The 25,715-nt window shown below is 38.0% G+C and overlaps 1 protein-coding gene across 26 annotated transcripts in view; it reads right to left on the reverse strand.

The window, feature by feature from the left end:
• Nucleotides 1–820: 820 nt before the first annotated feature.
• Nucleotides 821–25,715, reverse strand: part of SYNJ1 (synaptojanin 1) — a 98,767-nt gene continuing 73,872 nt past the window's right edge. For 8 of the 26 annotated variants that reach the window (XM_004062698.4, XM_055373886.2, XM_055373885.2 and 5 more), the window contains 11 exons: nt 25,344–25,422; nt 22,234–22,396; nt 18,442–18,651; nt 17,695–17,838; nt 17,017–17,055; nt 15,459–15,506; nt 14,142–14,180; nt 13,943–14,013; nt 11,715–11,823; nt 10,964–11,181; nt 821–3,870 (listed from right to left, as the gene is read on the reverse strand). In XM_004062698.4, coding sequence (XP_004062746.2) covers nt 3,058–3,870; nt 10,964–11,181; nt 11,715–11,823; nt 13,943–14,013; nt 14,142–14,180; nt 15,459–15,506; nt 17,017–17,055; nt 17,695–17,838; nt 18,442–18,651; nt 22,234–22,396; nt 25,344–25,422 — 1,933 coding nt within the window. In that variant the 3' untranslated portion in view covers nt 821–3,057. Of the gene's footprint in view, nt 3,871–6,917; nt 6,945–10,963; nt 11,182–11,714; nt 11,824–13,942; nt 14,014–14,141; nt 14,181–15,458; nt 15,507–17,016; nt 17,056–17,694; nt 17,839–18,441; nt 18,652–22,233; nt 22,397–25,343; nt 25,423–25,715 lie in introns of those variants that run through there. The other 18 variants (XM_055373896.2, XM_063702614.1, XM_004062697.4 and 15 more) reach the window with 9 other exon arrangements.

The following is a 25,715-nucleotide window of genomic DNA, read 5'->3' on the forward strand; positions in this document are numbered from 1 at the left end:
TCAACTATTCTCCTACCTCAGCCTCCTGAGTAGTTGGGATTACAGATGCCTGCCACCACGCCCGGCTAATTTTTGTATTTTTAGTAGAGACAGGGTTTCACCATGTTGGTCAGGCTGGTCTCGAACTCCTGACCTCATGATCCACCCATCTCGGCCTCCCAAAGCGCTGGGATTACAGGCGTGAGCCACCACGCCCGGCCCTGGCCTTTTAATTTGGGTCTCTTTAGGCGGTCCCTTTTTCTGTCTGGTTATTTTTGTCCCAATTCCTCTTTGCCCCCCAGTTGTTCCTTCTGCTTTGGGTAAGAAAAATCATTCATATTTCTTGTATTATTTTCAAGTCAGCATGTTTTTGCGTGAGGGCCTCTCTTATGGAATAAGTGCATGGACTTTTTTCTTTTTGAAACGGAGTTTTGCTCTTCTCGCCCAGGCTGGAGTGCAATGGCACAATCTCGGCTCACTGCAACCTCTCCCTCCCAGGTTCTAGTGATTCTCCTGCCTCAGCCTCCCCAGTAGCTGGGATTACAGGCCTGCATCACCACGCCCGACTAATTTTTTTTTTCATATTTTTAGTAGAGACGGGGTTTCACCATGCTGGCCAGGCTGAGCATGGACTTTTTAATAATGATTAGTAATCTTGGAAAATCTTATTTTTAGAGGAAGCACTATCTGAAGAAATGAAAATAAGGTCTTGAATTAAAATATCTGATTCGGCAATAAGGGTTAAGCTTATTTTGTTTGAACGTCACCAAACTTGTGCATGTAAAGTACAAGGAAAATGGCTGAGAAAAATTCTTCCCTTTCTAACAAAGAAGTCAGCATGGTAAAGACAGATATATTTATTTCATATGACAGCACGTTTCACAGGATATGTACAGAATGTCTGTGTACCACTGACTTTAATACTGTACTTCTATAAAGTTTATAGTTATAAATATTGTATGCCACATAAGCAATAAAATTCTTACATATAAACAGCAATCTAATATAAAGAACACAGAGTTCACAAAGAGATCCTTAGTGTCTAACTTCCGCTCTGCTTTTAACAGAACTAGTAAATATTTAATAATACACAGAATAATGGCTAGCTATTTGCAGCATACCTTTAACTTTCATAACTTTGTGCATTTTCAGCAACTTGCCAAGTATAATTTTCCTGATAAAGGCTGGGCTGCTGATATGTATATTTTAGACAGTAGTTTATATCCAATAGGAAACATTGCTCACAGATCTGCAATTTGCACTAGTGAAGTTTACCTAACAATGAATTATTTTGCTAATGGAGAGCAAATACCATATACACTAGTCACATGGATGTTAAAGCCACAGTTTCAACACGTTAATTCACATTTTGAAGCAACTGCTTATAGTAATACTGCTGTTTAAGACGCTACTGCTGAAATGATTAGAACCTCCAAAAAGCACAATATAAAACTCACAAGAGTTATTTCTAACAGCAAATCTTGGCTGTTAACAGAGAAGATTACTTCTATAAATATAGTATTTTGATAACATTTGAGCATTTAGAAAAATGCTTTTTTTCTAATAGATTTGCTTTATGCCATAAGTGCAGTGCAGTTTGCTGTGCTTTTAACATTCTACATATTCGTAGCCATGAACGCTATTTTTTGATATTCCCTCAATGTACATCTTTAAAGGTTAAGTGTGGACATAGGAATTTAGGTGGACATATACAACTCTTTATATAAAAGGAATGTTAATGTAAGTCTTAATGGGTAAAGATGATTGTAACTGAAACTGACAAAGAAACAACTATTGCTCAAGGAGTTTTCTGATTGGTTTACTTAGTGATATCAAAATACTACATTCTGTAAAAATTCTGTGTACTTCTTCAAAAAATTAATAAAAGCGGGATCAGTTGCATATTGGCAGTGCAGGAGACAAAATCCGCAGCTACTTTGAGGTATAGCCTCTAAAAACTTAAAGCAGCATCATAGATGTGTTATGTAGCCTCGTAAGAGGGGGGAGAACACACACTGGGTATATTCCCAATTCAAAGCACTCAGGGGACGGCTGCTTTCCCTGCTAAAAGCAAAGTTCCAGAGCAAAAGCAGCAAAAAGAAAATATGGGAGGGATATGGGCAACGTATACTCGAACGTACGCAGAAAAGAGAGTACGGTTAGCTCTAATATTTCTCATTGAACTTGGTGGTATGTGCCTTCCCTGCATATAAGGCCATAGTGCTTTTTTGGGAGCGCTAGAATATCCATCCACTTGACAGTGACCACAAAATAGCCTGTTTCCAGCTGTAAGAACCTCCTCCTGGAGAAAAGCGTATGAAGGTGCTAGAGTGAAAAGTAACAAGGTTGTGTGTATTTGAAGGGGTTGGGGGTGGAACGGTAGAAAATTCTGATTCTGTGGTGAGATTATTCTAGTTTTGAAAACAAAATTAATGAAAGGTCCAAATTACATCTGCAGCCATCTTTTTGGTAATGTGATATTGAGAAAGGGACTTTGTTGGAACTTTTAGGTATAATTTGGTCTGAGTTATAGCCTAGAAATTAAAGTATGAATTGTAAAAATACGTAAATGTATACAGAAGTACATGTGTTTGTATTATATATGTACACATACCTATACTTTTTTCCTTTAAAGCAATGCCTTTCAAAACTCTGTTCACTGTAACCTTGGCAGCTCTTTGGTAAATACTCATAGATACCAATTGTTAACAAGTATGAGAGGGCTGGTGGAAATGTCAGCTGAAAGTTGGGTGGGCTTTTTGAGATTCTTCAGAAGACTGACCGAAAAGTTTCTGAATAAGGACTGTTTTCTAAAGTAGTTTTAAGTACTTTTTATGGCTACTACTGTCTCCTATTCATCCAAAGAGAAATACATCAAAACTCCAGTTAACAATGAGAAGGGTTTTTCCTTATTTCCAATATACACATAGTCCAACTCTGTACACATCAAATAGTGGTGTTTTGTGAAGGTATCAGTGCACTTACAATGACTTATTGCACATAATGAAATACTAATGCCCAATTCTCTTGGCTCTATCCTGCCAAAAGCAAGTACCCACTGTTTTCTATTGCATGGCGTTATCTTTCTGTAAAGTCCAGTGTGGGTGAAGCCTTAGAGGCCAAGGTCGTGAAAGGATCTACTGGAGGGCTGGTGCCGGGTGGGAGCAGAGGGACAGGAGGTGGAGGAGGTCTTCTTGACGGCAACACACAGAAAGAGACATTTGTACCTTTATTCCAGTCATCATTCAATGTCAGGTTGGAGCCAGAAAATGAACTTGGCTGATTACCCAGTAAGTCTGAACAAGCTGACTTTGACTTTCCTTTCACACCAAAATCCTCTTCTTCCTCGAAGGTTACCCATCCTTTCGGGTTGCTAATTTTTAATGTAGACTGGCCCTGTAGATCAAAACTGTCCTTAAAGCCATCAAGTGAAGATGAAGCCCTGCTTTTATTATGACCAAGAGGCTGCAGAGAAGGGAAAGGACTGATAGTAACGGGCTCTTCTTTGGAGAACCATGAAGTTGCCTCTGATTCTTCAGACTTGGCTCTAAATGGGTTTCCAGGAGCAGCAGTCCTGTCACTGAAAGGATTTGTCCTGGTCAAGCCAGTAATAAATGGGTTTGGAGAACTTCGCATATTTTCCTGGGATTGACTCCGAGCTGGAATTGGAGGCATTGTTGGCATGCAACTTACAGAACTCAAAGTATTAACATTACTTTGCGTTGCAGAAGGCAACTGAATCAACCTCTTTGGGTCTGGGGTGGGAACAGGTGACGTTTGAACAGATAGCCGAGCCTTTGATACAGCAAGCAGATTAAATGACAGATCTTCAAATGGGTCAATCTTTAATGGTGATTCTCGTTTGCCATCAGAGATTCCATTTGTTTTTACCTGCAAAAGAAAGGGAGCACTGAAAAATCAGTTTATATTTACTCTTAATACCCCCTATTCTTCCTGTCTCAATTATTCTTCCCTTTTAGTGGCAAGCATGTAAATTTAGAAACTAAAAAGTAGCTTTGTGTAGTTTGTTACTCCAGTGGTTTAAATAAGATGAAACACCTACAGTCTTTAAAAACTTCTTTCTAAATAAATCCTTTCTAATTACATCCATTTTTAAATCCCTCAAAATCAAATAGAGCTTATTTCATTCATGCAAGTTTTGAAATGGTAAGAAGGAGAATTGTACAGAATTAACAAATTTGTTCAGGCCCAGTTCTATCACATTTCAGCATAAACTTAAGAAATCCATACTTATAACTTATGCTAAATCTATATAAATAAAATTCTAACACCCATCTATGATGATGATGTGGTTTCACTGTTCTTTTAAGTGTGTTTTCTAAAATTAATGTTACTATGGAAATTCAATTTTATAGATAAAATTAATTCTATTAGCATATTTTATTCCTAAGATGAAGACTCCATCTTTCCCTCTTCTACTTGGAAAAATAAATTTTGAGAGTTCTTTGCCCACCCCCACTTTTTTTTTTTTTTGGAGACCAAGTCTTGTGCTGTCACCCAGGCTGGAGTGCAATGGCACGATTTTGGCTCACTGCAACCTCCACCTCCCGGGTTCAAGTGATTCTTGTGCCTCAGCCTCTGAGTAGCTGGGACTACAGGCGTGTCCCACCAGGTCTAGCTAATTTTTTGTATTTTAGTACAGATGGGGTTTCACTATGTTGCCCAGGCTGGTCCCAAACTCCTGAGCGCAGGCAATCTGCCCACCTCAGCCTCCCAAAGTGTCAGGATTACAGGCATGAGCCACCACGCCCAGCACAGCTGACTTTTAATGTAAGCTCTCCTTTGTTGAATAAACTGAGTAATGTGAGGCTGGGCGCGGTGGCTCACGCCTATAATCCCTGCACTTTGTGAGGCTCAGGCAGGTGGATCACCTGAGGTCAGGAGTTCCAGACCAGCCTGGCCAACATAATGAAACCTGTCTCTACTAAAAATACAAAAAATTAGCTGGGCATGGTGGTGCGCGCCTATAATCCCAGCTACTCAGGAGGCTGAGGCAGGAGAATTGCTTGAACCTGGGAGGCAGAGGTTGCAGTGAGCTGAGATCACACCACTGCACTCCAGCTTGGGCAAGAGCAAAACTCCGTCTGAAAAAACAAAAACTGAGTAATGTGACAACTTTCCGTAAAAAAATTGACCCTCCTGTCTTGTAAAAATATTCCGAAACAGATACACTATTAGTAACCAAATGCAACCATTGCTTAAAACCAGAGGAAAAAAAGTTCCATTTTCTATTTGGTTTATGAAGTCTACAACCACAATGATGTGCCTAGAGTGGTGCCTGGTCCCTTCTATGTGACAGAGTTGGCTGTGAACTGTTATCAGTAGGAAGAGTGCTTGGAATTCCTTCACTCCTGCCCTAAATCCCTTGGTCCCTACTCCATAAAGAAGGTGGTTGGAGTGGAGCACAGCCAAGGGACTGAGCAAAGACAAATGATCGGATGAAGGGAAAGAACTATGATTCTGGCCTCATAAGCAAATTAGCTTATCAGGCATACATTATTAATTTTGAAAAAAATGTATATAATTCTTAAAACTAGGGTAGATGACTTGGACACTTATGCTAACTTAAGAAAACTTCAGGGTTGGATACGATAGGGCAAAAAAAAATTCAGTTCAAGACTGGCAATGTAATAAAATGAGCACTGCCCAAAAGGAATTTGGATAGTTGTTAAAGCAACATAACTATACTTTCATGAAATATATTGGAAAAAAACAGCAGCAGTCTCAATAAAATGTAACTGCATACTATGAAACACTTAGCTACTGCTTAAGAATAAGGAAGGATGTTCACTTGTAAAAGGAAATGGATGACTTAAGTGAATAACTTTCAAGTATCTGTTTTATTCAACTATCCTAGAATATGCTTTATAATTGGCTGAAACACTATATTTTTCTTCAAACTTAGTGTGATAAATTTGTACAAAATTGAAGAGAAAACATGTCACAGACTTTAAACTGTACTCTAAATGTCTTAGGTAAGTAGACCTATATGTGGGAATGTACTTAAAAGGAAATTTATATAGATATTATAAAATTAACTATTACCAAAAATCTCTGGACTATTTATAGTTAATACAAAATGGAAATACTTCTGTCTGAGACAAAATTCTCCTATGGCAGATAGAACCGTCTGCAACACAGACATTATAGGAAAGGAGAATTTTGTGCTCTGCCAGCTTAGAACAGAAGTCACCTGCTGCATCAGTGCTATACATTTAAACACCTTTATTTTCATATATAAGAAAATTTTTATTTCAAAATAAGTTAATTTGATAGAATCAGGATCATTTTTCCCAGACTTGAAATTACAATGACAACCACATCACCATTCATCACATTAGAATTAATTTGTAATCTAAGCAGGATTTGTGATGACAATATTAAAATTGGTGCTATTTTTACAGAGAAAGGTGTTGGAAGGACCTTTAGACAATCTTGTTATACTGGTAACTTTCATCTTTCTAAACCATCAATTCTTCCTTACCAATAACAATCTTGCTACTAAAACTATTTGAAAAAATATTTCCCCCAAATATTTTTTCCTAAAAAACATACTGAATTTTGTGTTTATGTAATTACATAAATGCCATTGTTAAAACCAAGAACCGATCTGGTTTTGCCAAAAAGGCCTTCATATACCTAAATCTTACTTTCTTGAAGTTACACTTTTTAGTTTTGTTAATTTTCATTAAAAAAATGAAGCAAAAAGTGGTAAAGCATTAGCAAGAACAACTACATGGTTCCTAAAATCCAAAATACTAAGAAAAGCAAAAGCAGGTTTTATGGTATGATAGAATTTATTAATGGAGACAGGTGGTTTTAAAAATGGGTGAAACTTCAGATGTATGAAGCAGAGATTCATACATCTAATGTGTTGAGACGGATGAAAACACATGTAAGATTGATAAATTGTCAGATACCTGTTACCCTGATGGTTGCTCCTGCTTTGAGAAAGGAAACAGACATCAAAGGAAAGAGTTAGGAGGACAATCCGAGATCAACCAGCAACCCTAACAATTCAGTCAACAAAATACTTTCTGTTCTAAGTTACATACAGAACCCAAGAGCAGCAATATTTGCAGGTTGTAACATAAATTCAAAAGACAATTCCAATTCCTTTTATAATTTTGTTGAATTAGGGTCCAGACTTTAGTTTTGTCTGAGGTTGATTACTAACCAGTTCAGTTTTGTTATTCCAAAAATAATACTCCAAATGATTTCAGAGTTCTAAAATATTTTAAGCAACCTGTTATGGACTGAATATTTGTGTGCTCTCCCCTCCCAAATTCATATGTTGATTCCATAAGCCCCTGTGTGATGGTATTTGGAGGTGGGGCCACTAGGAGGTAATTAGAGTTAGATGAGGTCATGAAGGTGGGACCCCATGATGGAATTAGTGTCCTTATGAGAAGAGACACCAGAGAGCGTGTGCAAGGGTGTGTGCATGCTCTCATTCCAGGCACCACATGCAATGAGGCTGTGTGAACACACAGTGAGAAGGTGGCTATCAGCACACCACAAAGAGTGCCCTCACCAGAACTCAACCATGCTGGCACCCTGATCTCAGACTTCCAGCCTCCAAAACTGTGAGAAAATAAATTTCTGTTGTGTAAGCCACCCAGTCTATGGTATTTCATATGTCAACCCAAGCAGACTAAGACACAGCCTTAGGATAGCCTAGGGATGTCATTATTAGAGAAAATGGCAATGTAATGGTACAAAATGGTACCATTTTTGGTACATACTATTTTGCAAAAAGACTACCCTACTGAAAATTAGTACTCATCTAGCTTGTTTTATCTTACTCAAATTTTCTGAAGGATGATACTCTTAATATCATTAATTTACTTCATAATGTATTAGTTGGAAGGTACAAGAAACTTGTACCTTACAAGAAATTTGGAATTTACCTTTGTTTAAAAATGAAATCATAATCTCTCTATAATATACCATTATTTTTTAAAATCTAGTATCCTCAAGCAAGTTTTGAGGTAAATCTTCTCCAATATCTAAACCTATTACTAAATAGCAAAACTAACTTTGACAATTCAGAGACATCACCCTGAAATATATTAAGTACTTTAGAATTTCCTGCCTAGTAAACATGAGACTCTTATTTAACACTCAGAGTTTTATGTATCAGCTCTGGCAGTGGATAGGAGATCAGGAATAGGTTTATACTGAGAGGTACAAGGTTGCTGTATCCTCCATTAAATGGGTCTAGAATGCTGCGATTTTTCTACCAGGTCTCACAGTAACAGTACAGCAGTGAGTTCGGTTCCTTTACTTCCAGTTGCATTTCCTTATTTCTGGCTCTCAGCTGATAAAGATGACTAAGATGCTAGAAGTCAGATAGATAAGTGAGGATTTTTTATACTTTGTAAAGGACGTATGTTATATAATCACTCAAATTAAACGAATCTCTTCTATACAAAATTATAAAGTCAAAGGATAAATAATAAAAAGTAAAACTGGGTCATATACGTTATGTTTTAAATACCTTGTAGATTTGGAATAGGATAAGTAAAGACTTGTAAAAATTACAAATGTTCAATTCTAAAACTATTCCGTGTCATTACAAAATATCAAACTTGTCATATTTAAAAATCTCACCATCAGGTTTGAAAATCTTGTAAATTGTTCAACTTACAGCTACTTCCAATAATTTAAAAATTTTTTTTATTATTTTTAAAATAGGCATTATTTTATGGTTCAAAATTCAAAAGGTACAAAAAGATAGAAAGACTCCTCCTCACCTCCCTCCTGGCCCCCAGCATTGGGCATTCCCTGGAGGAAACTGTAACCACTTTGTGTTCCCTCACAATGACACTCTGCATGTAAACAAGACCCCACCCTCCAAGAAAGAAAAGTGTGTCTGTGTATCTAATATTAAGGAGTTTGATATCAATGACTGAGGCAAAAAGATACTTCAGGATTTGAAACAAGTATCTTTGTCTTTTTGATGAACTGACAACCATGAGATTCAAGAACACAATCTTGAATCACACACAAAGCATGTGCCCGTCGGCCACCAAATCGCTATACCCACTTCAATGAAAAACATAAGTCAAAACAATGGAAAGTTTTCTGAGAAAATGACATGTGTCTTAGAATGATTTTATAATGATAACTACAATCTCAGCTAACAGTTTGCACTTCCGGAAGTTTTTCAGAGTACTTTATCTACTTTCGTATTGGTCTAAGGACACTTAAACCATCAGAGATTTAGTAATTATGGCACGCATCTACAACGCGATGGATGCCCTAAAACAGTCCTAGAAAGCTCAGAGTGGCTAGTTGAAAAAGTTTTTTGCCCTTCAATTACATTTTAAAAACTACAAAAGAGTATACAAGAAAATAAGAAAAATTCACAATTCACTAAAAATGGATTAGCAGAAAAAAAATTCATTATTTGAAGGAGTTCTACCATTATTATATATTTTCACCATCCTCAATTTTTCTTTTCTCTTTCTTTTTTTTTTTTTTTGAGATGGAGTCTCGCTCTGTCACCCAGGCTGGAGTGCAGTGGTGCGATCTCAGCTCACTGCAACCTCCACCTCGCAGGTTCAAGCAATTCTCCTGTCTCAGCCTCCTGAGTAGCTGGGACTACAGGCGCACACCACCATGCCTGGGTAATTTTTGTATTTTTACAAAACAAAAGAGACAGGGTTTCACCATATTGGTCAGGCTGGTCTTGAATTCCTGACCTCAGGCGATCGACCCGCCATGGCCTCCCAAAGTGCTGGGATTACAAGCATGAGCCACCGCTCCCAGACTTCATCCTCAATCTTCTAAACTAAAAAAATATAGAATTCTTTTTGGTATTAACCAGCTTAAGGGAACATTTATTTTTCTGTATTATATATCCTTCAACTTTTACAAATGTGACTTAATAAATGCTAACTGCTAACTTTATTCATATTGTATTGAATCATATTTACTTTAACATCTGTTTTCACCCTGTAGACACTTAAGAAACTGCTCACTTCTGCCAACTAGCTGGACATACCCATATATCTGTAAAAATAAATGTAAACTATTACTTATAAATGTGCTAAAGGGACATTGCCAATACGTATTATTTCTGTATTTCAGATCTTTCCAAAGTGTAAAAGAAGACTTTTTATTTATTTATTATTATTTTTGGAGGTACAGGGTCTCACTGTGTCACCAGGCTGGAATGCAGTGGAGCGATCATGGCTCACTGCAGCCTTGACCTCCTGGGCTCAAGCAATCCTCCCACCTCAGACTCCCAAGTAGCCAGGACCACAGCTGCATGGCACAACACCTGGATAGTTCTTTAATTTGTAGAGACAAGGTTTCTCTATGTTGCCCAGGCTGGTCTTGAACTCGCAGGCTCAAGGGATCTGCCCACCTCAGCCTTCCAAAGTGTTAGGGTTCACTCATCTCACAGTTTTTTCAAAAGAGTTTAATGAGATACTTTTAAGGAAAGATCACTTTGAAAATTCAGAGTAGGCTGGGCATGGTGGCTCACGCCTGTAATCCCAGCACTTTGGGAGACTGAGGTGGGCAGATTGCCTGAGGTCAGGAGCTCAAGACCAGCCTGGCTAACATGGTGAAACCCTGTCTCTACCAAAAATATAAAAATTAGCCAGGCATGGTGGCAGGCACCTGTAATCCCAGCTACTCAGGAGGCTGAGGCAGAATCGCTTGAACCCGGGAGGCGGAGGTTGCAGTGAGCGGAGATCGTGCCACTTCACTCCAGCCTGGGAGACAGAGCAAGACTCGTCTTAAAAAGGAAAAAACAAACAAACAAACAACAACAACAAAAAACCCAAACATATATATATACACATATATATGTATAATAACAAATATAAAAAGAAAATTACAACTCGTATTTATTTTTACTTCTTATAACAGGCAATAATTAAAATAGGTATGTTCAAAGACTAAATCATACGCATCAAAGATAATATTTTGTGTAACAAATGAGACTTACTTGCGGTTGTGAGGAAGCTTCTGAAGGCAAGTTATGGGATGACCTGCTTCGAGGTGGTGGTTGTGGTGGGGTTTCCAAATTTGGCTGGGGGCCAGACTGAGGCATAGATGCTGCCACAGGGACAAGAGGCTCTTGCAACCTTTGAGCAGGCGGGGGCAAAGAAGACTGCGGAGGAAAAGCAGCCTGAGGTTTCAGTGGTTCAGGAAGGAAAGTTGAACCTAAAAAACCAGTGGTTGTCAGATGTTAGGTGTATCCTAGAAAACCATGTTTTTTTCCTTCTTTAGTGAAATGTTAGGAGAACATTCTAGTTATTTCTTCCCCCAATAAGTAGCCTCATTTCTTGTGGTATAATGAAGGAAGGATATAGCTATCTGAATATATGTTGTAGAAGGTGGGAGATGACAGAGGAAAAAGAAAAATATACAACAAAACCAGTACAGTATTTCTAATATAGTATCTACCTTTCTTTTCTCTCAATTTTTAAAAATTTTTGATTTTTGAGACAGGGTCTTGTTCTTTTGGCCAGGCTGGAGTGCAGTGGCGTGATCACGGCTTACCACAGTCTCAACCTCCAGGGCTCAAGTGATCCTCCCACCTTAGCCGCCCGAGTAGCTGGCATGTGCCATCACCCCTGGCTAATTTTAAGAGTTTTTAATTTTTTTACAGGCGGGTCTCACTATGTTGCCCAAGCTGGTCTCAAATTTCTGGGCTCAAGTGATCCTCCTGCCTCAGCCTCCCAAAGAGGATCTACCTTTCGATGTTTCTGATGTTTTGCTTTGGCTTTCAGGAGTCAGTCTTCCAGCAGATGCCCGCGCGTGGCTCTGTGGGGCACTGATAACTCCAGCACGAGGAGGAATCATCTACAGATAGGAAACATAACACTTGAGACATTTACTTACCTTCCACAGGTAAAATTCTGTGAAAACATTTGCTTTTGCATCTCATTTACTTTCTTTTACGGTATTAGTCCCTAATTTGTCATTTTAAGTGCTCTCTACTTGAAGCCATTATAATGATGAATTTTAAAATCTTCCTGTTTACTTCTATTTACTATGTGCCAGACATTATGTTAATTAAGTACTATACAGGCATTTCCATTTCATCTTCAAAATATCCCTCAGAAGTAGGTATTATTTTATCATCTCTATTTTAAATTAAGATGAAGAAATATATACAACTTGCCCAAAGCCACACAGAAAGCAGAGCCAGGATCCAAACTCAGGTCTGACTGGCTGCAGGGCTAGGGTTCTTGACCATGTGCAATGCTGTCTTTATGGGGAAAAACTGGGATGATTTTAAAATATACAAGGAGATAGAGAGATACATACCTGAGCAACTAGGAGACTTTGGGGAAAAAAACATCCTGAGATTTGTTTTTTTTTTTGTTTTTTTTTTTGAGATGGAGTCTCACTCTGTGGCCAGATGGGAGTGCAGTGGCACAATCTCTGCTCACTGCAACCTCCGCCTCCTGGGTTCTGGCATTTTCCTGCCTCAGCCTCCCGAGTAGCTGGGACTACAGGCGCCCGCCACCACACCCGGCTAATTTTTTGTATTTTTAGTACAGATGGGGTTTCACCATGTTGGCCAGGATGGTCTTGATCTCCTGACATCGTGATCCACCCGCCTCGGCCTCCCAAAGTGCCGGGACCAGAGGCGTGAGCCACCGTACCTGGTCAAGATTTGTTTTTTTAAGAGATGGGGTCTTGCTATGTTGCTCCAGCTAGACTTGAACTCCTGGGTTCAAGCGATCTTTCCATTGTAGTCCCCTGAGTAGCTGGGACTACAGGTGCATGCCACTGCCACCCAGCCATATATATATTTTTTTAAACACAGAAGTACAACTTTTGAATGACTAACTCAATATTCCGAATTAAATACACTGAAAGACTCATCAGTGAAAAATACTTTTTCTATTTTCATATGTTTGCTGAAGGATCTAACCTAACAATATTTATTTTAAGCAAATATGAACTTTTAAACTCACAAAAATCCTGACTTTCTTTTCCTATACTTACGGTATTCAACAGAATCAAGAAAGTTCTTGTGCCAAGTGTGGTAATGGGATCAGTGAATGGCAAATTTCCCTTTTTTTGAAAAAAGGAGGATAAATATTTGAAGAGTAATATTACATATAAAAAAGAACCTTCAGATTGTTAAGTGGACAGCTACAACAGAAAAGACAAAAAACTTCTATCTTCATAGGAAGTGGTTTCTTCAGTTCTCACAATCTTAATAATCTTAATTTCTAGGTACAGTAACAGCTCTCAGTTTCCTACTCTTCAGATATGGGCCTCTCAGCAGTCCCAACTCCTACTGGACTAGCCTAAGTCACTGATTACTGGTTTCTATTTGCTCTTTCTCTCTGTTCTTGATTACCTGTTATAGTCCAGAGAAAGTTTTCAAATAATAAAAAAACCTACGTGTATAAGAGAACATATAAACATACAGAAAAGACACATTCATCAGGTAGGGAAAAATCCTGTAACAACATCTACTCTCCTATTTCTAATACCTTTACGGAATATGATGAACCTGATCAAGAAAAAAACCAAAAAGAGAAAAAAACCTTTAGAACCAGTTTTATTATACTGAGTTTATCATTGTTTTTTTCTGAAATGTAATTAAAATCCTTTTTAATGAAGGATTACTTTATATCTTCATTAATTACTCAGGTAAAATGATAAAAAGCTGCCCAAATCCATCATTTCCTCATATACTGAGACTCTTAAGATATTTATTTAGTGACCATAATTGTTTTAAGTGTATCACTTCTATCCAAATAATGAAGTTTGTTATTTTTGAAGAGTATGTTAAAATAATGTTAGAGTCGGAAGATCATCAAGTGCAATTCCCTCATTTTAGAGATGAGGAAATTGAGGCCTTGAAGGGTCACATGATTTCTCCAAGGTAACAAAACTGACTAGTAGTAAACAGGACTTAGAACCGAGAACCCTTGGCCCCAGGCGAGGTTTTACCTACCGGTCTGGCTGTACTGTATCCAGCAGGTCCTGGGCCTGCAAGTCCTGCTTGAGGTGAAGGCTGACTGCGTCCTGGAACAAAGACATCATATCATATATTTAAGTTTAAAAAAATAAAAAAGAAACCATGTACTTATATTCCAAGTGTCTATTTCACGGTCCAGTTTTAAGGGTGAATAGCTACATTCAAGTGTTTTTACCTATATTATCTTTCCTTGCTGTTCCAGGGCTTTTGGGTGCTTTGAAGCAAGAAGGGAAAAAAAAATTAGTTGTAAGTTAACAATTAAGCAATATTGCATAACATCAGCTTGCTGTTCTGCTTCATTACCAGCAGAAATGGGGGCATGAGATGGTAACAAAACAAAGCACTTTGCTTTGTATAATGATGAAGGGTATTATCAGTCCTGAATGAAATACTCCAAAAGAGAGAAAAATTACAATATTTAGAGAGACCTTTATGGGAGACAAGTGGTGACTTTAGTTTGATATCTCACTCATGGGACCACTTTTGGGGTGGCATTCCCCATAGAGCTCTCTCTTGTGAACCTTGAAAACATACAGTCAGCTGTGTGAATGGTCACAAGATGCGGCACTGCTGCCCCTTACAGTCTGGCAGACAAGTGGCTTCTGAGCAACAGACAGGACTGCATTTGTCAAATTACACAAGAGGCTCCTAGTAGCAATACTTTAGGGCTTCACGCTGTAGACGTCATTGTGGATAAGGTTATCTTATGATGAGATCTTTCGGATTTCTATAACAAAATCCCATCATTAAGACAGAAGACAGGCATATGTTATTACCAAATATCTGCCTTATGGAAGACAGTGTTAAAAATATGTTCAAACTCATTAGAAAGGTAGCTGAAGGATACAATGAAATAAATTACTCTTGGAGCCAAAAGGAGTAGGAGTGACTATAAAGGGCAGCATCTTAGATAAACTCTCCTTTTTGTAAATAAATTCAAGTACAATTGTTATAAGAAATACACCAGCCTTTTAATAACTAAAATCATAACAAATGGCCTCTAGTCTTAAACGTCTTTTAAACAAATCTGGCTCAGTGCTAATCTATAAAATAGCTATGTTATCTGAAATCAACTACAAAATACTATATTCTTGGATCTGAATTAATAGGGTTTAATTATAATCATTAATTTTTAAAACTTCAGATTAGTAAAGTACATTTCTAAATATTTTACTTATTCTGAAAAGAATTTTGAAGACATTCTTAAACAGTAATTTCACAACCTGGGCATATATAAACTATATATGAAACAGAGTACAAACAACATTAAGGATCTCAGGGAAATTAAATGGATATCCATTAGAAACTATAGGTGACATAGAATGAAGAGAGGAAAAAATACAAGGTATACATAAGGAGGGGAAAGAGAAGTTTACAGCTGGACCAAGAAAAGATTTAGTATGCCTGCAAACACTGGGGGGTGGGGAGGTGGGGCGCTGACATTGAGAAATAAAATGAGAGAACCACTTCTATAATGCAAGAGTCTTGTTACCTTCCATCTCTCTCCTAGCTACCCCAGGACTGGGAGGGGCTCCAATACCTTTTTAGAGAAAGAACAGAAACTATATATTGTTCAGGGCCCACAGCACAGAATGAAAGGCAGGCACACAAGACAATTTCCATAGTAAACTCACATTTGCAAAAAGGCTCTTTTATTGCTTTAAATTTCTTCAAAGATATCAATACAAACCAAAGTGACTTTAGATGCTTGGCCCAAATCTGAATCCTCCCTTTACTCAAACAGAAGAGTAGAAACAGGATGACAGTTTTCTTTTCATGTATGCAATTACTACCAATAGGGAATTTAAAAAATATGTTTAATGAAGACCTTTGCTTTAAAAATCATCTTACTCCTTATATCCAGAGCAAGTAAAAACTCTGATATTTGATAGTCAAAAGGAAAGAAATCATAAATTTCTATGAGACTACATAAGTCTTTTGAAGTTAGTTTTTGATGCATTAATTTTAAAAACTCTAATGTACTATAATGACGTAAAGGAATTATTGTTTATAGGATGAAAAAACATGTTGCAAACACTACTTACAAAAGAATTATGAAGGGGAGCAATTTTTAAAATTAAGACAGATTTCACTGTAATCCACTGGATTGCTAATATAACTTTTGACAGATTCATTTTAAATTTATTTTCTACAGGATGTTTTCCTAATTAAAGCAGAAGATAAGCAAAAATTATCATAGAAATTTAAATAAAAGCAGGAGCTTGAAAAGGGAAAAATTAAATGTTTTCTATAAAAGCAGGAGCTTGAAAAGTGAAAAACTGAATGTTTTCTGTAGGTCAATGGAGAAATGATCACTTAGCTGTATTCGGCAGAAGCTGTATTGCTGAAATAATTTAGCTATTCTTATCACACGCAGTCATTAAGATCTACACACAGGCAAAGTCAGTCTGTAGTAAGACCTGAATTGCTCAGCCATGTCACTAGGCAAGCTACAATAGAAACAGACCAGGCTACACATGCACAGTGAGCCTTAGTAACACTGGATTTTTAAAAGTTCTTCTGAGGAACTGTGAAAACTCATCTCATCTTTTCTTGAGATTTAGATTAAATAAACTTGTCAAATGTATAACTCCAACTGAGCTCTGTGAGTTTTCGTGTAAACCAAATAAACTATACTTCAAACAAAAAGTGACCCATTGTGAATAAAAATTTCCTTATGAAGAAAGGAAAAATCATACAGTTCTTTGCTAATCCAAAAGCTTTTCTACTAGAAAATAAATGTATCACTGATCAGATACTTGGGAAATGTTCTGTATTTACCGTACCTGAATGACTTTTAAAATTAATATAACTTTTGGGTATTAAATCTTTGTAAATGAATCGACCACATTTATTTAAAAAAAAATTAGGCCTGATGAACAATCCCAGCCTACCTGGGAAATGAAAGCCTTTATTAGTTTTATTTGTGGATTAGTTTTAAACTAGAATGTCATTCATTTTGACTTTTATCAAACAAACCTAAAATGTCTTTCAGGTGTAAAACATTAATGAACCACGATTCACACATGCTAACAAATGTAAATGGTTACCTCCAAATTCCTTTCTAGTGGGTGCAGGACTCCTAGCCCCTTATAGTTCATAAGAAAATAGGCAGCAGAAAGGAAATGACATTAAATACAGAAGTGAAATGTCAAAGATTGCTATAGTATCCGTGATGTCAAGCATCATGCACGAATTACATATTATCTAGGTACTACAAAAACTATTATTCAATGCATATGCTTATAATTGAAGTAACAGCACTATATTTAATTTAAAAGAACATTAAACAAATATATACAATTGTACATTAATACGTATGCTCTCCAGTTTTATTATACTTTTACAGAAATTAGTATATTTTAATTATTTTATGCTTATAAATCATCCAGAAATGAGGATTTTGAAAAAAATTAAACCTAATTTTGCCTAAGAACAGTTTACATGCCTAACTAGATCAAATTAGCAAAAACAAAATAAACCTCTCTGGTTGGCTGGTGAGAAGGCAGCTAAAGGCAGCTGTGAAAACACCTTAGAGGAATCTACTCTGCAAACACTCTACCTTGTCTGTTGCGCCTACCATGTTCTTTAGAGAAAAGCTAAGAAATACCAATAATGATAGAAAAAACAGTAAAATCCAGAAGCTAGAGATTGGAAAACATGCAAAACATTTTAAAATAGAGTGAAGAATTTTACATCTAGCAGAAATGGAAATAAAAGGTTGTCACCTGAAGGCGGAGGAGGTCTCTGTGGGGGAGCCGGGCGTGTGGGAGGGGCGACCGGGCGAGGCGGCGGCGGCCGCTTGGGCTCCAAGGGCTGGGCGGGGTCTTTCTGCGGCAGCGGCGTTGCTGGCTGCGCGTCAATAGGAGAACCTAAAAAGCGCACAGGAGGTAAGATGATCAGGTTCTAAGTAGCTGTTGACAGAAGGGAACAGTCCTTCATATATATGTGTAATGTTCTATAAAATGTGCACAATGGTGTAAAGAAAGGGCATGTATTTTCAGTATGAATAACAAAAGCAGTCTACTATTAAACTGCCCTCTGGTACCATGGCAGCAATAATGCCACCTCTGTGCTGACTTCTTACCTAGGCCTCAGGTGCTGAAAGCTAATTTACTAAGTGGCCCTACTGATATGCACAAAGTATTGTTTGAGTTAAGCCATTCTGTAGTCTGGCCAGTAGAGAGAAGAAAAAGCTCAAATAGTTAATGGGTTCATACCATAGAAAATCATCAGTTATAAGACATAGACAAACCTAACCACATAGAAAAAAGATTAAGAACAATTGTCATCTAGTGACAGTTATAGCAAGTTTCCTTTCCATTGAGAGCTTATCATCTACAAGTTTTCCTATTCTGTACCGGAGAAAACAGGGTGCACTTTATCACCTAGGTATGAAACTTAAACGATGACTCTCCAACATCAAGCACAATGGCCACAGGAAGCCATACAAAACTTTCAAATAAAATGCATACTCTGTGCACTGGGAGGCCCAGGAGTTCTTGACGGTGCTCGGCTTGGTCTGATGGGAAGGGAAGGTACAGAACACTCTGATATCGTAGGTGACTGGCAGGGACTAGTTCGGGGTGAAGAGCTGGGGGAAGTACCAAGGCCGGAACTTGAAGATGGCTGGAGATGCTGAGGAAGAAGTTCCTCCACTTCAGCACTATAGTCATCAACATCACCTAAGGAAAAGCAGGCTTGATCAGAGATAACTCCATTTTAACTTGCTCAGAGATTTTTTTCACCTTAGGTTTTAAAAAGTTAAAATACACAAAACAAATATGAACATTATGTCATTGCAAACACACATGGATTAAGCATGAAGGCATGTATAAAACCACAATTAGCAGAAATGCTTGTTTCAGAAGATGTAAAGATATCTATTGTCTCTGAGCAATAAGATGTCAGGTGACCAACCACTTGGAGCTGGGGTGACCCAATGGGCTTTCAATATGCCCCAGAGCAGCTTCTCCAGTGCAAGCCAACTCAAGTTTCCTGCTCTCCTTCCAAACCTGTCCACTGTGCTCTGTGGAACTGCCCCACTCCGTTGCCTAACCCAGGTCCAGCCTCAGAGTCAACAAGCTCTCAGGAGCCACACAGTCTTCCCCCAGAAGGCTCCTCCCTGCAACCCTCACCCCACAAAGACCCGCTTTGCTTTAATTAAGTAAACACTGGTTCTCCCCCAGGGTCTCCTCATCTCCACTTACTTCTGGGTAGGAAAGTGGGGTCAAGGTAACCCTTGCAACCTAACTGCCATTCCAGAACATTAGTCTTCCAACCCTGAACAAAAAGTCCTACTGCTCTGATGCTATGCCATCAGGAATTTATGTAACACCCTCTACCCCCACTTGCTACAGTCATCTCCAACGTCCATTCTTCCATTTCCTGAACCCACTCACTGAGGACTAAGCAGAGAGCAAGACTGTAAGTCAGGTCCCACACCATCTTTCTGTGTGGCATCAAAGTCCATGTGGACAACTCGTTCAATAGCAAAATGCCTTGGTCCTATCCTTATGGACATTCGCCTTCACTCCTAACCCACACCCCTCAGAACTGCACTCTTCTGAAATAATAAACCTGAAAGCTTCATTCTGACTTTGGCCTCCCAGCTTTTCAGTTCTCTCCCTTGGCTACTCCTTCTCTTTTGATTTCTTCAGAAGCCAAGGCTTGATCCCTCTAACTTTTACCTCCATCTGATTCTGCTTTCTTCTGTACCTACCTTCAGATTCTATGGTTCTTCATCTCAAACATTACCCTACTTCACTCTTCTTCCATTGCACGTGCTTGACATAACCCCAACCCTGCACTGATTCCCCTGTTTAATCTTTCTGTGGTAACACTTGGATTGCTGACTGCCTCTGCTAAAGAAAACCACCCAGTCCTGACAACTGCAGTCACATTTGAAATTATGCTTTTCAGTCTCTTATGGCCTAAAGTGCCTGGCAATTCCATGATTTGCTGGTTTGCTCTTCCCCTCACCCTTTGTTCTTCAGGAGCTTTACTGCAAAACTCCTCAACCCTCCTGAAACTGTGAGCTGTCCCACTCCTGCAGATCACTTCAACACTTCACACAGAAGAGGGAAGTCTTAAGATGGGAACCCCTACTTCAACAGCCTGCCCCCAAGCTGGAGTCTCATTACATGGTTGTCACTTGGGTATCTGAGGATGGAACAAATGGGCCCCACCCAGCCTAATTTTCTCAGTGACACTGCTCTACTATTCTGCCTCGCCCTTCCCCCAAACCATCAGCCCTTTCTCCTCTACTTTTCCATCAGCACTGTGCATTCTCAAGCCTGTCCCATCCAAAACCACCACCCTAGGACCTCCAATCTTCCTAGAGCAGTTGCCCTCTTCTCTTTCCCCCCAAACTTTCTTAAAGAGTTGTCTACAGACACTTTTCTCCACTTCTTCACCTTCCATCCATACCAATTTACCACTATCTGACTTCATCACTTCTGAGCTCACTCTCATGAAATGTCAACAACAGCTTCCCTTCCTGTTATTAAATCAGAAGGACACATTTCTGTCCTCATTTCTTCTCATCTTTCTGTGGCACAAGACACCACTGACTACTCCCCTTCCATGCTCCACTTTCTTTCCTTGATTTTTAAGCCATGAATTTCTCCTGGCTCTTTGACATTTCTAGAAACAATTGCCATTGTTTCTTCTCATTTTCTTTTCACGGGCAGCCTTCTTCTGTCTATATTTAAACTCTGTGTTTCCACATACTCAATCCCAGGTCTGTATTTCTCCATATTCGATTCATTCTCTTCTGTCTCATCATAATCCTATTGGCCAAAGTTATATTAACAAATGCCCATGACTTTGCAGGCTATTAGAGCTGCCTTGACTCCAGAGCTCTTTCCTGAGCACCAGACTCATGTTTGACTGACTCCATGAACATCTCAAATTCAACATATCCGAAACAAAATTCATCTTCCATCCCACGCCTACTTCTCTCTCTGCATTTCTTTTCTTCATTTACTCCCTCACAAACATCCCTCCATAATCCATTTGGATCCTCTTTATCCCCGCTTAGGCTGTGCACATGCTTTCTTCTTGGATCACTCCTCCATAGCATTAATTCCATTCTCCCCGTGTCTTTGGATTCTCAACTTAAATTTCAATTCCTCTGGAAAACCTTGCCCAATTTCCCAAATCCAGGTTAAGCAACTTTCCCATGAGCTACCACAAAACCATTCATTATCACATTTATGTCACTTTATTATAATTGCCTGCTTACTTATATGTAACACCCAATAAGCTATGAGTTCTGGAAAGGCAAGAACCACAGCTGTCGAATCTCCAGCACCCAGCTGTATCTGGCATAAAGGTACTACATAAATATGTGTGGACTGAGCAAACAAATGAACAGATAATGTGAAAATGAGATAACCTTGTAAGACGTTCAACTCTTAAATGTGGTACCTAGCTATACAGGGCATTACAATATTATTATAATCTAAGGTATGCATTTTAATGAAAAACTGGCTAGAATAGCATATTGTGTTAGAAAACAAATGCATTTAAAATTTTTTTCTTTTGATAATGTTGCCATCAAACAGATGCATTTTTAAATCATGTTTAAGGAAATTTTCGGCGTAATTACTTAAATTCATTTCTGTTCTTAGAATACCCTTTTGGAACTTCCACTTTTTTACCTCAACTTTAATTATTGGGACTAAACCATACACCAACAATACTAATTTGGGTATTCATCCAATAAGAATATAAATTAACATTTGTAAAGGTCTTAATATTTGAATGGAAGAATGGTAAATACATTTAAAGTATACGCAAAATAAACACAATATGATGTGAAATAAATTTGTTTTGTTTTGTTTTGTTTTGAGACAGTCTCGCTCTGTTGCCCAGGCTGGAGTGCAGTGGCACAATCTCGGCTCACTGCAACCTCTGCCTCCTGGGTTCATGTGATTCTCCTGCCTCAGCCTCCTGAGTAGCTGGGATTACAGGCGTGCACCACCACGCCCAGCTAAATTTTGTACTTTTAGTAGAGACAGGGTTTCGCCATGTTGGACAGGCTGGTCTTGAACTCCTGGCCTCAGGCAATCCGCTCTCCTCAGCCTCCCAAAGTGCTGTGATTGCAGGCATGAGCTGCCGCACCTGGCCAAAATACATTCTAATTAATAGTGCTATGTATGTCCCAAGAAGAAGAAGAAAGATGAACTCGGAAAATAAGACTTTACAGATTGGAAGAAAACATATCTAGAACTACAAGAAGTAAATGTGTTTAAGAAACAAACCTTCCATATCAAAATCTGCTGCAACCTCTGCATCTTCACCAAGCAGGGTAGAGCTTGTTGATGATGGCAATGCAATGCTAATTTTCTCTAAACTCATTTCTTCTTCCAAATTTTTGATCCAGTCTGGACTTTTTAAAGCAATAGTTATAGTCCGATTCAATAACTAGCAGAGTAAAAGAGATATAAAATAAAGATTAACATGAAAGCTAACTATTTTGGAATAAAGAGGCTGACTTCGTTAAACTATGCAATGGTATAGACAGTTAATTTAGTTAGACAATTCAGCATAGTTCTTTCACATATACTAAATTTCAAACTAGTTTAAAGGTTGTTCCCAGTTCTCCCTTTAAACACCTGTGGTGATAAATAAAGATCTTTTCTAGGCTGCCCAGAGATGCAAGTTTCCTTTGCTACAACCACTATGTTTTCCTGGCCAGATGTAAATTCACCAACAACTCTGCTACATAACTTTATACTTTCTTAATTTTGATTCACAGATTAAGTAAGTGTTCCCACGTGAAACAACTACAAAAGAGACAGCAGAAAATCTTTAAAATGCATTTCCTGTTCCTGTTCATTTGGTCTTTCCTAACTCAGCATATGGTCCTAAGAGCTGCTATATTGTCAGCTGCTAAGTGCTAACCTATACAGTTTTAGCATTTCAAACGTCAGAAGAATATTAAGAGAACTGAACACCATTTTAAATCTTCAACAAAAGTTAATCATTCTAAAAACAGAATGACTTCTACCTGTGAAACTGGCACTCTGCCTTCTCTATAAATTTGGGTGACTTTTAGACTAAAGTATAATCTAAGACAACCAAGACATTATAATCAAATTATAGCAGATCGTATCAATGTATTTAAAAAATACTCTCAAAAAAACTTGCTGATAACAGCAAGACTCTTTGGTCAAGGATAAAATGTGCGCTAGAAAGGAGTTCTCATTTAAAACCCATATTCTTATAACAAACTTGCTTTCTAAATTTAATCTCTCTCCCACATAGTTTCAATTTCCTTTGTTTGAAGAGTTTCTTAATGTGAACAAGAGGTGAATATTTTTGGTATTTGCAAATGAACTGTGTAGCTGTGATCAATATGTTGTGCTGACAGTTGGCACCTTTGTGGGTACAGATCTTCCTTGGCTCAAAGTGTTACTGATATTAGAATTCCTCGAAGGCATAATAATGGACAGGTTGAAAGTTGCTGAACTGAGTGGCACAGCTGTGTTTATTAGTAATTTAGCATCCACACTGAGCTTTAAAGTCAGAATCCTAAGAATTCATAATCCTTTACTTGCCAAGTAGATATGAGTACTAAAATCAATCCAATTTCAGAACTTAACATGCTTTACAAGTCATATATTACTTTTCAAAGTCAACAAAATTCTTTTATATTCATCAAAAAATACTAACAAGCATTCTTAAATACCTATCACCATAATGGCCAATTAAGATGTAATTCCTTAGGAATATCCCCTTGGTAGAGACCAGGGCCAAATGAAAAGGAAGAAATTTAGAAGACCAAAAAAATATTCAAAAAGATACATAGAGGTTCACTGGAATATTGGCTTTAATAATTAAGAATAGGAAATAATCTAGATGTCTATGAATAGGAGTTTGGTTTAATAAATGTATATATTTATTCACATAATGAAATTAATAAAGCCATTAAAAATGACATATTTTTTTAAGATGTCCCTGACACAGTCATAAGAGGTAGTAAGAAAATAGCTTTATAACACGGTTTCAATTTGTGTTTGCGTATACGCATATCCCATTTGTGTTAATGTGTTTGTGTGTTTATAAAATCCCATTTGTATTTACATATTTATATGCTAATATGAAGGTTAAGAGAAATTACTTCAGAATGGTAGCATTATGTGAGTGGTCTTATTTTTAATTCTTTTCCATGTTTCCTGATACATGATTTTACATGAGTATACTAGTATTACATTTAGGAAAACAAACAAAACTCTACAAAACCTATTTCAAAAGCAATACACACAAAGAATTTTTTTTTTTTTTTTTTTTTTTTTTTTTGAGACAGAGTCTCGCTCTGTTGCCCAGGCTGGAGTGCACTGGTGCAATCTCGGCTCACTGCAACCTCTGCCACCCAGGTTCAAGTGATTCTGCTGCCTCAGTCACCCAAGCAGCTGGGATTACAGGCACCCACCACCACGCCTGGCTACTTCTTGTATTTTTAGTAGAGACAGGTTTTTGCCATGTTGGCCAGGCTGGTCTCAAACTCCCGACCTCAGGTGATCCGCTTGTCTCGGCCTCCCAAAGTGCTGGGATTACAGGCGTGAGCCACCGCACCCAGCCTAATACATACAAAGAATTTTTTTTCTCCAAAGAAGTTGATGTGACAGAAGAAGCAGCTCAGGACAGTGCTCACAGAGTTGCTCAGTGCTGCAGGAATCAGGCCTAGAGTACAATCCATCCTGTGCACTGACTATATACTTAGAAATTTAGGATTTGGGTCTAAAAGAGTTCAGAAAAAAATGACAGATGAAGCACTTCAGAGAAGTAAAACTATTCCAGGCCAACAATGTAAGTTTCCGTCATCAATGACTTTTCAAATCACAGGTTAGGAATATCTCCATTGGTTAAAAATTTCTAAAATACTTCAATGGGACGGATCTGTTATCTCTGGAAATTAATTTAGTTATGTTTGAAGAAGATAACTAGGTAAGCCAAGCCAATGAAACAAATTCCTAGGAATAATGAGCACCTCTCTCCCTTGTTTTCTGGTACATAATGCATTTTCTTCACTTGATAGAATGTTTTTCTACTATACAGATAAGCCAGACTACCCCCAATTAAAAATTTAAAACTTTTTGCATCATAAAATGTAATAAATCAAATTAGGTGCTAAACATGTTTCCTTCTTAGTCTATATCAACAGTTAATATCTCTGGGGAGGGGCCAAAATAAGCCTAGGCTAGTCAGAAATCCAGTCTAAATAAAAAACATCAAATAACTCCTCGAACATACCATAAGGTCTTTTCCCCTCCCATTTAGATAATCTTGCTGCATGTCTATAAAAATATCATATCATCTTCAGACATTTAATTTCAGAATGGTTTAGAATCAACAAATGCTACCTTACCTCTTTACCATTTAGGCTCAGAACATTCAAGGCAGAGCTTCCCTCCAAAAATGTAACCCACATTTTATCTTCTACAAATCTTTAAGAAAGAGAAAAACAATAAAAAACCATAATTAATACCATAGACATAACAAGCTCAGTGACTACTCCCATGATTACTGATCATTAACAAGGGCCACAAGAGGCCAGGAAGTAAAAAGTAAAGGAGGGAGCGCAGGTAGGGCTGGTGGTGACCTGGAGAGGGCACTCTTCCCCTAAAAACACTCTAACTCCAATTTCAAATACTATGTTAATGGAACAGCCACAAGAAATGAGTCTGTGCACCTCCATTTGTGATCACTGCTAATCCAGTCCCATCCAATCCTCCATTTC

Source organism: Gorilla gorilla, chromosome 22, assembly GCF_029281585.2.
Source record: "Gorilla gorilla gorilla isolate KB3781 chromosome 22, NHGRI_mGorGor1-v2.1_pri, whole genome shotgun sequence".
Classification (NCBI taxonomy): domain Eukaryota; kingdom Metazoa; phylum Chordata; class Mammalia; order Primates; family Hominidae; genus Gorilla; species Gorilla gorilla.